This window comes from Moschus berezovskii, chromosome 11, assembly GCF_049115385.1.
Source record: "Moschus berezovskii isolate FMDL1 chromosome 11, NW_MosBer_1.0, whole genome shotgun sequence".
Taxonomy (NCBI): Eukaryota; Metazoa; Chordata; class Mammalia; order Artiodactyla; family Moschidae; genus Moschus; species Moschus berezovskii.
This window is the reverse complement of record NC_142470.1, coordinates 18,992,600-19,007,845: the sequence shown is the minus strand read 5'-3', so window position 1 is coordinate 19,007,845 and position 15,246 is coordinate 18,992,600. Positions and strand designations below refer to the sequence as shown.

The 15,246-nt window shown below is 39.4% G+C and overlaps 1 protein-coding gene across 3 annotated transcripts in view; it reads right to left on the bottom strand.

The window, feature by feature from the left end:
- Positions 1-1,274: 1,274 nt before the first annotated feature.
- The window catches only part of CPSF3 (cleavage and polyadenylation specific factor 3), a 32,204-nt gene continuing 18,232 nt past the window's right edge, over positions 1,275-15,246 (bottom strand). For all 3 annotated transcript variants that reach the window (XM_055400985.2, XM_055400986.2, XM_088841179.1), the window contains exons 11-18: positions 12,570-12,722; positions 11,514-11,622; positions 9,845-9,943; positions 8,224-8,318; positions 6,438-6,525; positions 5,463-5,532; positions 4,320-4,416; positions 1,275-1,457 (exon numbers count right to left, since the gene is read on the bottom strand). In XM_055400985.2, coding sequence (XP_055256960.1) covers positions 1,356-1,457; positions 4,320-4,416; positions 5,463-5,532; positions 6,438-6,525; positions 8,224-8,318; positions 9,845-9,943; positions 11,514-11,622; positions 12,570-12,722 — 813 coding nt within the window. In that variant the 3' untranslated portion in view covers positions 1,275-1,355. The remainder of the gene's footprint in view (positions 1,458-4,319; positions 4,417-5,462; positions 5,533-6,437; positions 6,526-8,223; positions 8,319-9,844; positions 9,944-11,513; positions 11,623-12,569; positions 12,723-15,246) is intronic.

Genomic DNA, 15,246 nt, shown 5'->3' with positions numbered 1-15,246 from the left:
GGTCCGTCTAGTCAAGGCAATGGTTTTTCCCGTGGTCATGTATGGATGTGAGAGTTGGACTGTGAAGAAAGCTGATCGCCGAAGAATCGATGCTTTTGAACTGTGGTGTTGGAGAAGACTCTTGAGAGTCCCTTATACTGCAAGGAGATCCAACCAGTCCATTCTAAAGGAGATCAATCCTGGATGTTCATTGGAGGGACTGATGCTGAGGCTGAAACTCCAATACTTTGGCCACCTCATGAGACGAGTTGACTCACTGGAAAAGACTCTGATGCTGGGAAAGGTTGGGGGCGGGAGGAGAAGGGGACGACCGAGAATGAGATGGCTGGATGGCATCACCGACTCTGTGAACATGAGTTTGAGTGTACTCCGGGAGTTGGTGATGGACAGGGAGGCCTGGCGTGCTTTGATTCATGGGGTCGCGGAGAGTCGGACACGACTGAGCGACTGAACTGAACTGAACTGAGAGTACCTTATAGAAACAGATGTATTTCGTTTCAAGCAAAAATTCAGATTCAGGCACTGATGTGTGTATCACTGAAGCACAGGGAAGAACTAAATAGTGACTGGATGAGGGGAGGCTTTAGCCTGACGTTGAGTGTAACACCTCTGCAGCTGGGCTACAACTTGAGGAAATGGCCCCAGTCTGTGCTCATTCTCATTCAGAGGGAGCAATCAAGCCCTTTCCCTGAGAAAGCAGCCCCGGGCTGACCCCTCCGCACACGGCACTCAACCCTCTTGTGTCCACCGCAAGTCTGAATTACTTGTACTTGAAGAAACTGGACTACTGATTACTTTACGCATAAAACAATTCGACAACATAAGAATAAAACCCTTGTACCTGAGTCATAAAAAATCTATTTTGAATATCTCTGAATTGAATTATACAAAGAAAATAATATTGAATCTCTAAAGTCCTAATTTTACAAACTATAAATTAAGGAATTTGGCAAGAATATTGGGAAGAAATAGAAAGGGGGCTTAAAACTTTTAAGTGATAATCTCTAATTAGTAATTCAAATTCAGAGGATATAAATGAAAATGCAAACCATCACATATTACCTTTCCTTAAAAGGGACATAAGACATTCCAACCCAACTGCCAGGAGCAGATCTGAAGTTCCCGAGGGAGCTGCATACATGCCTAGAAGCAAAATCAGTAACAGTGGTTTATTCAGCAGTGCGAGAATAATGGACACATTTGGTGGTGATTTAGCAGGATTCAAGGTGCTGGGATAAAGGCCAGTTGCCATCGAAAGTGAACTGGCTACCCCAGAGAAATGAATGTATTTTATTTTAAGCAACAGAAGTAGAGTCAGGCATTACAAAAGGCTGAACGCTGACAGAGACAGGCTGTCAGTGGACGGGTGTGAGCGCCTCGTACAGTCTCTGGGCTGCCAGCTCCACCATTTCTCGGAGGGACTCGTCATCTTCACTGCCTTCTTCACATTCTACAGTCTGAAAGTGAGAGCACAGACATGCCTTTTAACGCAAGTGTCTAGAATTATTATATGCAAGGTAAACGAATGCTCTTTAAAAACAACTGGCTCCCAAGGGGGTGGGGCCTTGATTATCAAAAGCCAGAATGGCTGCATTGCACACCTGTGCGCCTGCACCTGGATGCGGAGATTCCCCATGGCATGATGACTGGGTCTAACGAGAGGCTACTTGGGAGGAAAAAAGAACAAAAGGAAAGCTGAGAGAACTGTTTGGTGCACAGCCTGTGTTTTGATCCAGCAACTGGTACTCCACGGAGTTCAGTCTGTGCAGCACAGATTACTGAGACACTGAGCGCACAGCAGGCGCGGCCCTCCCCTCAGCAGCTGGTACGAGACTTCATCCGCATCCACTCGTCAGCTCCTGCGCGTGCGTGCCCAGTCACGCCCAACTGTGAGTCCATGGACTGTGTCCCGCAGGCTCCTCTGTCCATGGGCGTTCCCGGGCAAGAATACTGGAGTAGGTTGCCATTTCCTCCTCCAGGGGATCTTCCCGACCCAGGGGAAACCACGTCTCCTGCACTGGCAGGTGGATTCTGTACCACTGAGCCATCTGGGAAGCCCAGTCATCTCCCAATTACTTCTTAACTACAAATTACTATGCTGTTTAAAAGAATTTTTGTCACACAATAAATATCCCTCATGTAAAAATTTAGCAATGAAAACACCCTTAATTCTATGACCTATTGATAACTACTGTTAGCCTTTCAGTATATAATCTTCTAGACTTCTGGCTATACACATACTCCTTTAAAACAAAAATGGGATAATTTATCATGCTTGCTATCTTTTTTTTTTATTGGAGGCTAATTACTTTACAATAATATATTGGTTGGTTTTGCCATACATTGACATGAATCCACCCCGGGTGTACATGTGTTCCCCTTCTTGAACCCCCCTCCCACCTCCCTCCTCCCCATATCCTCCCTCCAGGTCATCCCCGTGCACCAGCCCCAAGCATCCTGTATCATGCGTCGAACCTGGACTAGTGATTCGTTTCACATATGATAATATACAATTTCAATGCCATTCTCCCAAATCATCCCACCTTCACCCTCTCCCACAGAGTCCCAAAGACTGTTCTATACACCTGTCTCTTTTGCTGTCTCGTATACAGGGTTATCATTACCATCTTTCTAAATTCCACATATATGCGTTAGTATACTGTATTGGTGTTTTTCTTTCTGGCTTACTTCACTCTGTATAATAGGCTCCAGTTTCATCCACCTCATTAGAACTGATTCAAATGCATTCTTTTTAATGGCTGAGTAATACTCCATTGTGTATATGTACCACAGCTTTCTTATCCATTTGTCTGCAGATGGACATCTAGGTTGCTTCCATGTCCTCGCTATTATAAACAGTGCTGCAATGAACACTGGAGTACATGTGTCTCTTTCAATTCTGGTTTCCTCGGTGTGTATGCCCAGGAGTGCGATTGCTGGATCATATGGCAGTTCTATTTCCAGTGTTTTAAGGAATCTCCACACTGTTCTCCATAGTGGCTGTACTAGTTTGCATTCCCACCAACAGTGTAAGAGGGTTCCTTTTTCTCCACACCCTCTCCAGCATTTATTGCATGTAGACTTTTGGATAGCAGCCATTCTGACTGGTGTGAAATGGTATCTCATTGTGGTTTTGATTTGCATTTCTCTGATTATGAGGGATCATGCTTGCTATAACTTTCTCCTCCTACTCAATAATGTAAGTGGACAACTTTGCACATTAATAAATCATTCCTAGAGGCTGTACATATAGTATCATTATAAGGGTATAACACACATATTATTTTTTCAGTTGTTTTATTAGATCTGAACTGAACTGAAGTCTTGGAAATGTAGGTCTCTTGCAGTTTTTCTATGCTATAATCAATGCTAAAATAGACATCCTTTTATAGATACTTTTATCACTTGCCTAATTATCTTCTTTGGTTAAATCTAGCAAGTGGAATTGTGGATAAAAGTATTTATTTTTTGAAGGCTTTCGATGCAGATCACCAAACCACGCTGCAGGAAGAACGCGCCCCCCAACTTCCAGCCTCCTCCTTCTCCAAAATAGCCCTGGAAGTCACTGTTCCCCTCTTCTTTCAGTGCCACGGGATCATAGCACCCTTTTTAATCTGTGCCAATATAAGCACAGAAACAGTGACGTCTCATGCTTTAAATGTGTATTTCCTTTAATTATTAGTGGATCTGATTTGAGCATTTGTTTCATAGGTTTACTAGCTCTCAATATTTCTTCTCTAGGTTCTTAGCTGTTTTTTTTTCTTATTGAGATACAATAAATCTAGTGTTTTCTCAAAACATCTAAACAGTCAAAGTATATACAGAAGAAATACCAAAGGTATTATTTAGTAGAACTGTTTTAGTCTTCAAAAACAACTCCACAAGGAGGATGTACTTATTGATTTCTGCCTGTGACATAATCATGAAAGATCTGCTGGGTGTGGTGGGAGGAGGCCCTACACTCTGGAAGCCCATTGTTTGGAAAACTCACTTGGATCTTGCTGCCAACAGAAGAGCAACTTCTCTGAAAAATCTGAAGTCAGCTGGACGCCAAACTAGAGAAATGCTGAGGTTAAGGCACATTATGCAAATAGAAAACAGTGGAGTAATAAAGACAAGGGAAATGTGTGCTATGCAGCAACATGCAAAAAATGCTTATGACAAAAGAGAAATAAAAAGTAGGGATGCAAAACTGGTAACACAAACATAATTTTTAAAATGTAGGAAGAAACCTGAAGGAAATGCCAAAATGTAAGAGATTTTTACTTTCACTTTTTCCCCCCAAATATCTTGAAACATAGAAATGAACAGCTACATACCCGTGTCTCCAAGTTTATGTTAGCAGTTTTTCCATCCACTGTGACACTAAGAATAGAACCATCTTTTACACTAACACAGTCTTCTCCAAATATGTCCCTTAAAATAAACAAAGATGCGCTATTAGTGGAAAATGCTTTACAAATATGTAGCGTACAGTTTTATATATTTCGGGGAAAATATTGGAAATAACCTGTAGTTGTGCAGTAGAATACTTACACCTACCCCCAAAAAGTGAAAGTGTCAGTTGCTCAGTTGTGTCTGACTTTGCTGTGACCACATGGACTATAGCCCACTAGGCTCCTCTGTCCATGGAATTCTCCAGGCAAGAATACTGTAGTGGGTTGCCATTTCCTACTCCAGGGCATCTTCTCCATCCAGGGATCAAACCCAGGTCTCATACATTGCAGGCAGAGTCTTTACTGTCAGCCAGAGCATTTATCCCCATCTACCCCGAGATTTACTTACTTTCATGTATTTTATTAATTTTACAAGACAGGTGAAATACACAGCTATTGTTTACTAAGAATGCTCCATTCAGCAGGCACTGTGTTAGGTACTTTATATACATTATCTTAATCTGTATGTATTTTGGTAAGGGGGCTTCTCTGGTGGCTCAGCTGGTAAAGAATCCGCCTGCAATGCAGGAGACCTGGGTTTGATCCCTGGGTTGGGAAGATCCCCTGGAGAAGGGAAAGGCTACCCACTCCAGTATTCTGGCCTGGAGAATTCCATGGACTGTATAGTCCATTGGGTCGCAAAGAGTCAGACACGACTGAGCAACTTTCACTTTCACTTCATTTTGGTAAGGAACCCCTTTCAGACGGGAGGGAAACAAGACACAGATTTGCTTAAAGCCCCACTGCTACGAAGCTCTGGAGTAGTCTTCAAATCCAAGCACCCCAGTCCACTGGCTCTCTGGGTCTCTAGATCAATTCCAAAGGCCTCCTGTGAGTTACATTCAGCAGTGGCTGGGGTACTGAGTTGGAAGGAAGTGATTCAAGCCACTTTACTGATAGAAAACAGGCACACAGACCAGTTCGGTGGCCTCGTCTGAGCCTCACAGCCAGGCAGCAACGGCTCCAGCACTGAGCACCTCCCTCCTGCGTCACTACCCGGCTGAGCAGTAATCACAAAACACTTACTGGAGCATGATCTCCAGCCTCTTGCTGTAAACGTGCATTTCTAATTTTTTAGAAACCTTCTGTACTGCACCTGGGGGAAAAAAGCAACGGTGGGTTCAATGTCCATATTCCTCGTTAGGATAATTTCCAAATCAACAATCAGAAGATAGTTGCTGAGAAACCAAAATGGTTAACTGGAATCCTTTAAGTGACAAATGCACATAGAACATCTACCTGTGGAGGTAAACTGAGGAAAATGTATAACTTTCTTATGTGTCCTCAGAATGGGGGGACTCAGAATAAATGGCAGGTAGGGTTGAACGTGCGTGCAGGTACAGATACAGCTGCTGTTTCCAGATCCAGACTGAGGGGTCAGCAGGTTAAGAAACAAAACGGGAGCAAAAGCTATCAGTGAAGAACAACAGTGTTCACAGAAGGTGCTTCTAGAATACAGCTGGCATGTGAGGCTTCCTTCCCAGGAACACAAAGGCCCACCATACACATGTACCTTAACATGTGTTGTACTGAATCATGTAGAAAATAGAATCAAACTATAAAGAAATGATACAAAGATATTTTCATGGGCATTTTGATTAAAACATGCTTCTTAGAAAAGAAAACAAAATTACTGCAAAACTGCCCCCAATGGAAATTCCATTTTGTTTAACAAGTTTTACTAGACATGAATATAGCAGCATATTTTCATATTAGAAATGTTGGCTCAACTCAGCAACATTCTGGAATTTCTGATTGTTTTTAAGAGGACTATTACTAAAGAGATTTTTATCTTCCTGTTAATTGCACCCACATTTTTACAGCACGAATGGAGACTCAAGATAAAAAGTAAAATACTAGTAATATACACTGTTATTTATATATCTTGAATTATAGGAATGAAACAAGAGATTTCAAGATCTTGAGGACTGTTTTCTGCTTTTTATTTCACAGAACCATGGGAGAAATGAAAGAATTGAAGAAAATGAAGTAATTCTGTACCTTTCCTTATTTTTGGGTTTGACTGAACTTCTAGTATCACGGTTGTGACTGTATCTGCATACATATCATTGGAAGGATTTGCCAACCACTGCAAAGCAAGTGGCAGAATTAGTGGGGTACAGCCCAGCCATGCCCACAAACTGCGATCACCACCACCCATCCACAGACTGTACTGGGGGACTACCGCTTCGAGCATTTTGCTGAAATCAACTGACCCATTGTTTACTGAAATTAACTAATAACGCTGACTTCTCTAATTTTTTTTTTTAAACAGTAAAATGTTTTATACCAAGTATGTCCTTTGTGGTGAGTGTCTTATATGCATCCTCTCATTTAACTCACATCTTCATCATAAAGGGGTAAATTGACTCAAAAGTAATTTGTGTAAGATAAACAGTAATTAATTGCTAGTTTTGGGATTCAAACTCAAATTGCTAGTCACTATATTTTAGTGGCACAGCCAGTATCATCTCTAAGATTTACTTCTGTCTCTCATATAAAGTCTAAGATCCTCTGTCACTGTCATGTGCCCACTGCTCTAGAAAAGTCTTTCCTGTCTGCTAGGTTAGGTGAGACTCCCACCCCCACCTCGCCTCTTTTATAAGCAATAAGAGTCACTTGAAGATCTACCTTGAAGATCTTCTTTGGCATGTTAATTCTAGGAAATAAAAAAATGCATTCTCTTAATAGTATTTAGTAGCAAGAGCTAAATTAATGTCTCTAATAACTTCTCCCCTTTCTCAGATATGCTTTATATGAATATATTATTTTATGTAACTTCATGTTATAGATAACTATTTCTCTTGACAGTTTTCCAGTTACTTTTAGCCTTATAAATACAATTCAAACTTAAATCAGAGAACTGCAGTGGGACCAGCACTGACCGATCTTTTTCTGTTTGTTTAAAAAGTAGTATGTATAAACAGAATAGTAGACCACAGGGCTGGGAAATTTACACTCTGCCATGAGGCAGAGAAACAGACAAGGTATCTTCCTGGATCATTCAGTTCCAGGACTCACTGAAGAAAATCCTTCTTTAAATAGATGCCAACCTATGAAAGGGCTTCCCTGGTGGCTCAGATGGTGAAGAATCTGCCTGCAATGTGGGAGACCTGGGTTCGATCCCTGGAGAAGGGCATGGTAACCCATTCCAGTATTCTGGCCTGGAGAATTCCATAGACTGTATAGTCAATGGGGTCGCAAAGAGTTGGACACAACTGAGTGACTTTCACAACCTATGAAAATCAACCATCAAAGTCATTTGGTGTGTGGGTCCTAAATCCTACCTGTATGAATTTAAATTTATAACAGTGGGAACCACATTTACCTAAATTAATCATTGCCAGCCTTTGTGGATTTGGGTCATTTTAATGTTGCTAATTGAATCTTTAGGATTCCACCCTCTTAAGAAGAACTGCATGACAAGTTTGTTTGCTTTAAAGTAACAATTATATTTTTATCTTGAGAATTTAAGACCTTTTGATATTACACTGAAGACATTCTAGGATACCACAAAATCAGTTAACACTTATTCATATGAGAGACTTTGGCTCATTACACACACTAAATACTAAGTCTTAATTTATTATTAGTGCCTATGCTATTGTAACTATACAGAAGATGCCTAGCTATGCTATATTTAAAGCTGATCTTGCAAAGAAAAATATACACATATGTATTTTCCAACAATTTTTTTCCTGATTGGGAAGAACCCAATTTTCTCTACAATTACATGTGAACTCAAAACATTTCCCCCTCTGTGTTTAGGTAAATGACCTCATCTTACTTCTAATACCACCATTCCTGGTTCCTGTATTACAGTAATATTTTTAAACACTTTCAAAGCAGGCTTTTCTTGAATTTCTAATTCTTCCACATCACCTGAAAAAAAAGAAAGTGTAAGATGTATATAATTTTTTGAGGGGGGGGCGACATAAGGCGGGGAAATGGGAGGCATAAACTACTGGGTATAAGATAGGCCAAGGATGTGTTGTATAACATGAGGAAGACAGCCAGTATTTTGTAATAACTATAAATGGAAAGAAACCTTTAAAAATTGTGTAAACATAAAAAATTTTGGAAAAAAGCCATAATAAAAAATTAAAAATAATCTTCTAGAGCATAATTATTTACTTATAGATAGTTGAAATAAGATACAACGAAAAAAATTTAATAACTCACGTGTATAGACAGACTTTAAGTAGTGAAGTAGATTTTATATAAATTGCTAATAGCAATTGAAAGAGATCAACATGCATTATATTACAAAAATTCACATAACTAGATACAATTTACCTTGAACATTAAACATGTTATCAATTGCAAACTGATGACTGTCAAACATCTATGTTTGTACAAGAGATTCAGTAACTAGCATCTTAATATTTAACATGAACCGTCATTTCTACCTTCTGTCTTAACAGGTTTTAATAGTTCTACAGGGAAATTCCATTGTCTAAGATAAAGCTTTTCTGGTCTTCCCAGTAACCTTTTAATTAAGGGTTAATTCAGACATATTTTGAGCTTCCCTGTTGGCTCAGATGGTAAAGTATCTGCCTGCAAGGCGGGAAACCCAGGTTCAATACCTGGGTCTGGAAGATCCCTTAGAGAAGGGAATGGCAAGCCACTCCAGTATTCTTGCCTGGAGAATCCTATGGACAGAGGAGCCCGGCGGTCTATAGTCCATGGATTGCAAAGAGTTAGACAGAACGAAGCAACTGACACTTAACACTTTCAGACATATTTTATTAACTTCCTGTGTTATTTTCTAACATGAGGTTCTGAGGTTAAAAAAAAAAATTCTTTCTACTGGTTTATCTTTTAGCAGTACTGTACTATATCAATTACAAAGAACATGTTAATAGAAAGTATATAACTTTGTGATTTGAAGCTCTTGTTTATCAGATAGAGCCCACATTTTTAGTCTTTGACCTGCATGGTGTTCATACACAAAAGTCTCTAATTAAAAATGGTCTAATATAAAAACAGAAGAGGTTACTCTTCACTGACCTTTGAGCAGTGGTCATGCACTCTTAAAAACCTGCTCTATAGATCTGTACTGATGGAACCAGAAAAATTATTTTCATTGAATGAAGAAAAGACATTATAAAATTTAGGTATACTAGGTATAAAATTTATGTAAACTGAAGTGGATTTTAAATACAAGAAGCAAAAACTACTAACAATTTTAGAATTTTATGTGGATCAAGAATAAGAGATATTATGGGATTTAAAAAATGTTTATCAGTCTATTTTTAAAATTTCACCTAAATGTGATAAAATGACCAGATGAAGTACAAATAAAATTTGTGCAATTCTGACACAATTACTAAAATTAACATCCTTTCCTAGATATATACGCATGCAAAAAACAGAAAAGAATTAAGTGAATGTCAATAAATACACACCTGTCAATTTCTGTAGCTGGTAATAGAGCAAATTAAAAGGACCAGTATATGGAATGGCTTGGGTCTGTTTTACAGTGCTCATGGCCAAGTCAGTATAATCTGGAGAGGAAATTAAAATAAATAAGCTGTAAAAAACAATACTAGTTCCACAAAACACAATTTGCAAACACAGATCGGGAGTAAAGGAAAAGAGAAGTAAAAGCAAAGTAAGCGAGAACACGTTTTTCAAGATAACAAGGTGCTCTGCAACTGGTTCCCATTCTACATCCTCCCCCTTACCCCCTCCCCTCACCCGACCCCCACCCCCGACTCCCCTCACCTGGACCCCCACCCCAGCCAACAGTTAACTTGTGTTCCAGAAGGCACTCATTTCCCCAAACACATCAGGTCGCTAAACATCTCCACGCCAGTAGGCCAGCTGTGTTCTGCCATCTTTTCTGGTTAGCATTCCTTCACCACCTGGCATAAACACCACCTGGTTTACAAAGCCTTTCCCAACTCTTCTAGGCCCATTCTTTCCTCACAGACTGATGCACTCTGTAGGTCCCAGGTCAGTACTGTGATTAGCTCTTCACAAGATGCTTTCCCTTAACAGAGAGCTTTTCGAGGCCTGGGATTGTATGTTTTAATACATCTCTAGTCTTCCAGTACCTGGCACAATGTCTGCCATAGAGTAAGACTCACCAACTGTTAATGGAACAAGTTATATTTCTACTGTGTGATGGTCTGAAAGCTGACAGTTGGCTCTTCTCACAGCTGCACCCTAAACATCGCTTATTTATTCCTTGCTAAATTATTTTTATTTCTGTCATATAAATAAAATTGAGCACAGTTATTTACTTGAAGATAATATCATAGTCGGGGCTTCCCAAGTGGTGCTAGTGGTAAAGAATACATTGCCTGGCAATGCAGCAGGTGTAAGAGACGCAGGTTTGATCCCTGGGTCAGGAAGATCCCCTCGAGGAGGGCTTGGCAACCCACTCCAGTATTCTTCCCTGAAGAATCTCATGGACAGAGGAGCCTGGAGGGCTACTATCCATAGGGTTGAAAGAGACATGACTGCAGCGACTTAGCATGCATGCACAAATACCATAGTTACTGCACACATAAGGACGGCTTAGCATTTGCATGGGCTTAAACACAAGGCGCAGCAAGCAACCTAACACTACAGGTCATACAAATCAAAAAGTTTATGTGGAGAGTCTAACATCATTTCAGGAAATGAAAGTACCAGTACTTCATGTGAAATGTAGAAGACAGGCTTGAGAAGCGTCAGCAGTAGCCAACTGGTCTTACAAAAGAGCTTATGCTTCCAATTAAGAAAAAAGTTGTTTAAACATTTTAATAGTTCAAGGAAGATTTTTTCAAATAATGTTAACTAGATTATTAAGTTTTGACTATTTGTACTTTGTTATTTGATTGTTACTTAAAATTTGGCCACTAGGTAAGAGTTTTTCAGATTTTCTTACAGATCTTTTGTAATATATAGTTTTAATTAATTAATTATTTTGGCTGCAAGGCATGTGGATCTCAGTTCCCTGACCAGGGATTGAACCTGAGCCCTCTGCAGTGGAAGCAGGAAGTCTTAACCACTGAATCACAAGGGAAGTCCCAGATTTTTTTAATCTACTAAAATCAAATTAAAGTCTACATTTAATAGTATACTTACTGGAGAGGTCACAAGGAGAAAGTATGTGATAATTAAAGTTTCTTTTAACAAGTATTCCTGAGACCCGCTGGCCCTGTTCTGGTTTTTTGTCTGCTAAAAAGCCCATGACCTATTTTAAAAGAGAAGAAAAAGAGCCCAAAACAATTTGAAGAGAACAGAATCTTGTGAAACACAATTAACAATTCAGGGACTCAATCATAATGATGACCATTTGAACCTTTCCATTAAACTATCCCCTGGAAAGTTCTGTGAACAGTGAGATTCAGGATTCAACATAACCATTGGCTCTACTTTTCAAGAAAAGCCTTACATCCTAATTTCTGCAAATTTTCCTCAATTTGACAGCAAGAAATGATATTTATCAAATGACTTCCTGGAATTTGGCTCATGTACTAAAAGAATTCTGTCAAGTTGCTTGATATTTAAAGCTTCAGACAGGTCATGAAAAAGCTCCTGTTAGTGGTATCTTAAAAAGACTTCTGATGAACAGGAGGTAAAAATGCAGACTTCTTACAGCATCCCACTAAAATTCCAGGTGAAGAATTTTTTTCTCAACTATTTCTTTTTTAAATTGTGAAAATCTTACATTTCATCAAAAATGATTAACTCTTGAAAAGACAAATTTTTATAAATTCCATCGTATCCACAGACATTATGTTTAGACATGGGCCTATCTTCAGTTTCTTAGGGAGAATGCCAGGAGGTAGGCAGAATACTGTGTTGGATGTAGTAAAAAACAGTAGTGGAAAAAAACAAAACCGTAATGGACATTGGTTTACTGTCTGATACAGGTATGAAAAGTAAGTTGGGAATGTGGATTAAAAGCTATCTAATTTATTTGAAAATTTTCCATATGAAAAAACATACTAGTGGAAACAGAAAAAGCCTAAAAACACAAGGATAAAGTCTTATAGTATTAATATGCTGAGTAGACAGAAATCATCATTTAGCACATTATTCTGATTCGATTAAGACCTGGATTTTCTTAATATACATTTCTCTACAGGGATTATGAACTATTAGGAATGGATAGGATTAAAAACCAGAACCTTTTACCTTGGCTAGTTTTTCTCCCCTGAAATTCAAAGTCACTGCTTCTGTATTCCGAGGATTATGAACCTCTATGTGAACTTCATCATTATCTTCATATTCTCGAATCAGGGCTGCTTTCAATCTGGCCATTTCATTCTGTTCTCCATGGACTAAAATCTACAAAGCATAAATTTTAAAAGAGCATAGGGAAGCATCCTTAGTTCAGGTTAATGTTGGTCTTTATCTGAATTAGTTATTATATGAAATGGAGATATACTTGAAGTCATTAAACGTTACTACGTTTAAGGATCCCCAGTCAAACATGTATGAGGTTTTCATTCTATTTGGCTTATTTCAAGAGGGAGTAAAGAAATCTCTTTTCCATTCCAGTATTTGCCACTAGCGAGATATACAACTTTATGGAAGATGACTTTTTCTAGAAAGGGGCTGGACAAGGTGACTTCTGTAGTCTCTACCCACTTTAAATGTACATGGTTCTTGCATGCAACTACTGCTACTCCTACTGTCTCAGAAAACACCCAGTTTTCTTCAGGTTTCTTAATATAAGATTATCAAAAGAAGCTTTTTATGGGATAAAATGACTTCTGATGCTTTCTTCTATTTCTTAAAGTAATGCCATATAAAGTATTTCACAACCAAATGAAATGATGTTTCAGAGAGGTACTTACAAGTATTGCATTAGCTAATAGTCTTTCTAATTGACTTTCATAACCTATATTTTACAAGACAGATCATTCTTTTTTTCCTAATGTTCTTCTTTTTAAAAATATTTATTTGGCTGCACTGGGTCTTAGTTGTGGCATGTGGGATCTAGTTCCCTGACCAGTGATCGAACCCAGGTGCTCTGCATTGTGGGTGTAGCATCTTAGCCACTGGACCACCAGGAAAGCCCCAAGAGAGATCATTTCTAACCTATCGACTACTGGTAGTTGAATTGCCTGGGCTAACAGAAGCCTGCCCAGTGTCACTACAGGCAGAGGCACATGGCCTGGAGATGATGAGCCCCAGCTCTAGGGCCTGGCTGCTGTAACACAAATCCTGGCATTGCCACTTACTAGCTGTGTAACTCTGGGCAAATTATTTAACATCTCATTGCCTCGTCTACAGAACCATTGTTGGTTGTGCGGAGTAAGCAAGTCGATAAATACAAAACACTAGCACAGTGCTTGGCGCACAGTAAATAATCAATAAATGCTGTTGTTTACTGTTGTCACCGGTACTATTACTGGTTTATCATGTGGGCAGACTTTTGCTGACTTGGCTACTGGAGGAGGGTAAACATCAAATCCAATTCAGGGATTTAAACCTACAGCAGAGCTAGACTCTGGAGAACAACACAATGGGACTGAGGATGAGGGGTGATTCCAGAGAGAAAGTGCAACACAGCCTTCCCTCCATGGCTTTAAAATCTGCGAGAATATCCTTAAACCACTTACAGTAGTAGACAGCCATGAACGGCCTACACCTAACTAATATAAAGCCAACCACACACAGTAGTAGAAACCCATGAGTGGCCTACACTTAACTAAAGTCAGTAGGAGAGGGACTTTTTCCACCAAAGAGTCTGCTCATTAAGGGGCAGCAGTAACTGTCAGGACTATTTGCTAGAAAGAAGAAATGAACAACATGGGACACAAAATGCTCAGCATCCTTAGTCACCAGGGAAACGAAAATCAAAACTACACAGAGATGCTGCTTCACCCTTACTAGCATGGTGATGATTCTAAAAAGGAAAATAACAAGTTGATAAGAATATGGAGAACTGGACCCCTTGTGCATTGCTGTGGGAATGTAAAATGGTGTAACTGCTGTGGAAAACAGCTCAGTGATTCCTCAAAAGTTAAACATAGGATTAGCCCACGATCCAACAATTCCACTCCTTGGTATATACCCAAAAGGACTGAGAAAAAGGACTCAAAGAGATACTTACATGCCAGTGTTCATGGCAGCATTATTTACAATAGTGGGAATGTAAACACTAATTATAAAAGGTGGAAACAACCCAAGTGTCCATCAACAGATGAATAAACAAAACACGGTATATACATGCAATAGAATATTATTCAGCCATAAAAAGAAATGGAGTTTTGATACATGCTACATTCAGAGGGTATCTCATTACTTCGTCCATTTCCTCATCTTTCATCTTACATTCTGTAAGTGATCCTCTAAGAAACTTTTTTTTAGTTTAACTCTCTCCAGCCCCCCGCAAATATACCTGTTACCATCAAAGATACATAAAACTTAAGGAGCTGTGCAATGTATTTCATAGCTAACTGCATCATTAACTCTTACTATGATGGCTTGCCTCTCTCCTCTCTCCACATTAAGAGGCATTTCCTATATGCCAGGACCCGTGTTACATGCTTTAAATATATGTTCTCTCATTTAGTTTTCGTAAGAACTTTAAGAGGTGTTATTATCCCCATTTACAGATGAGCTAAGGAAAGGTTAAGTCACTTGCCCAGGGCTACAGGGCAAGTAGGGGATGGAGATGGGATTCAAAACAGTCACGCTGCGAAGTCAGTGCTCTTAAGTTACTGGGGAGACAGCTGAAAAATAAGGGAAAGGAAGCTGAGCTGGTAGATCTGAGACAGAGATCCCGTGTAAAATGGAGAAAATGAAGTGCACAGCTTGCCTAACTCAAAGGGAAGTGGTGAAGGTCAGATGTAAGGGCACG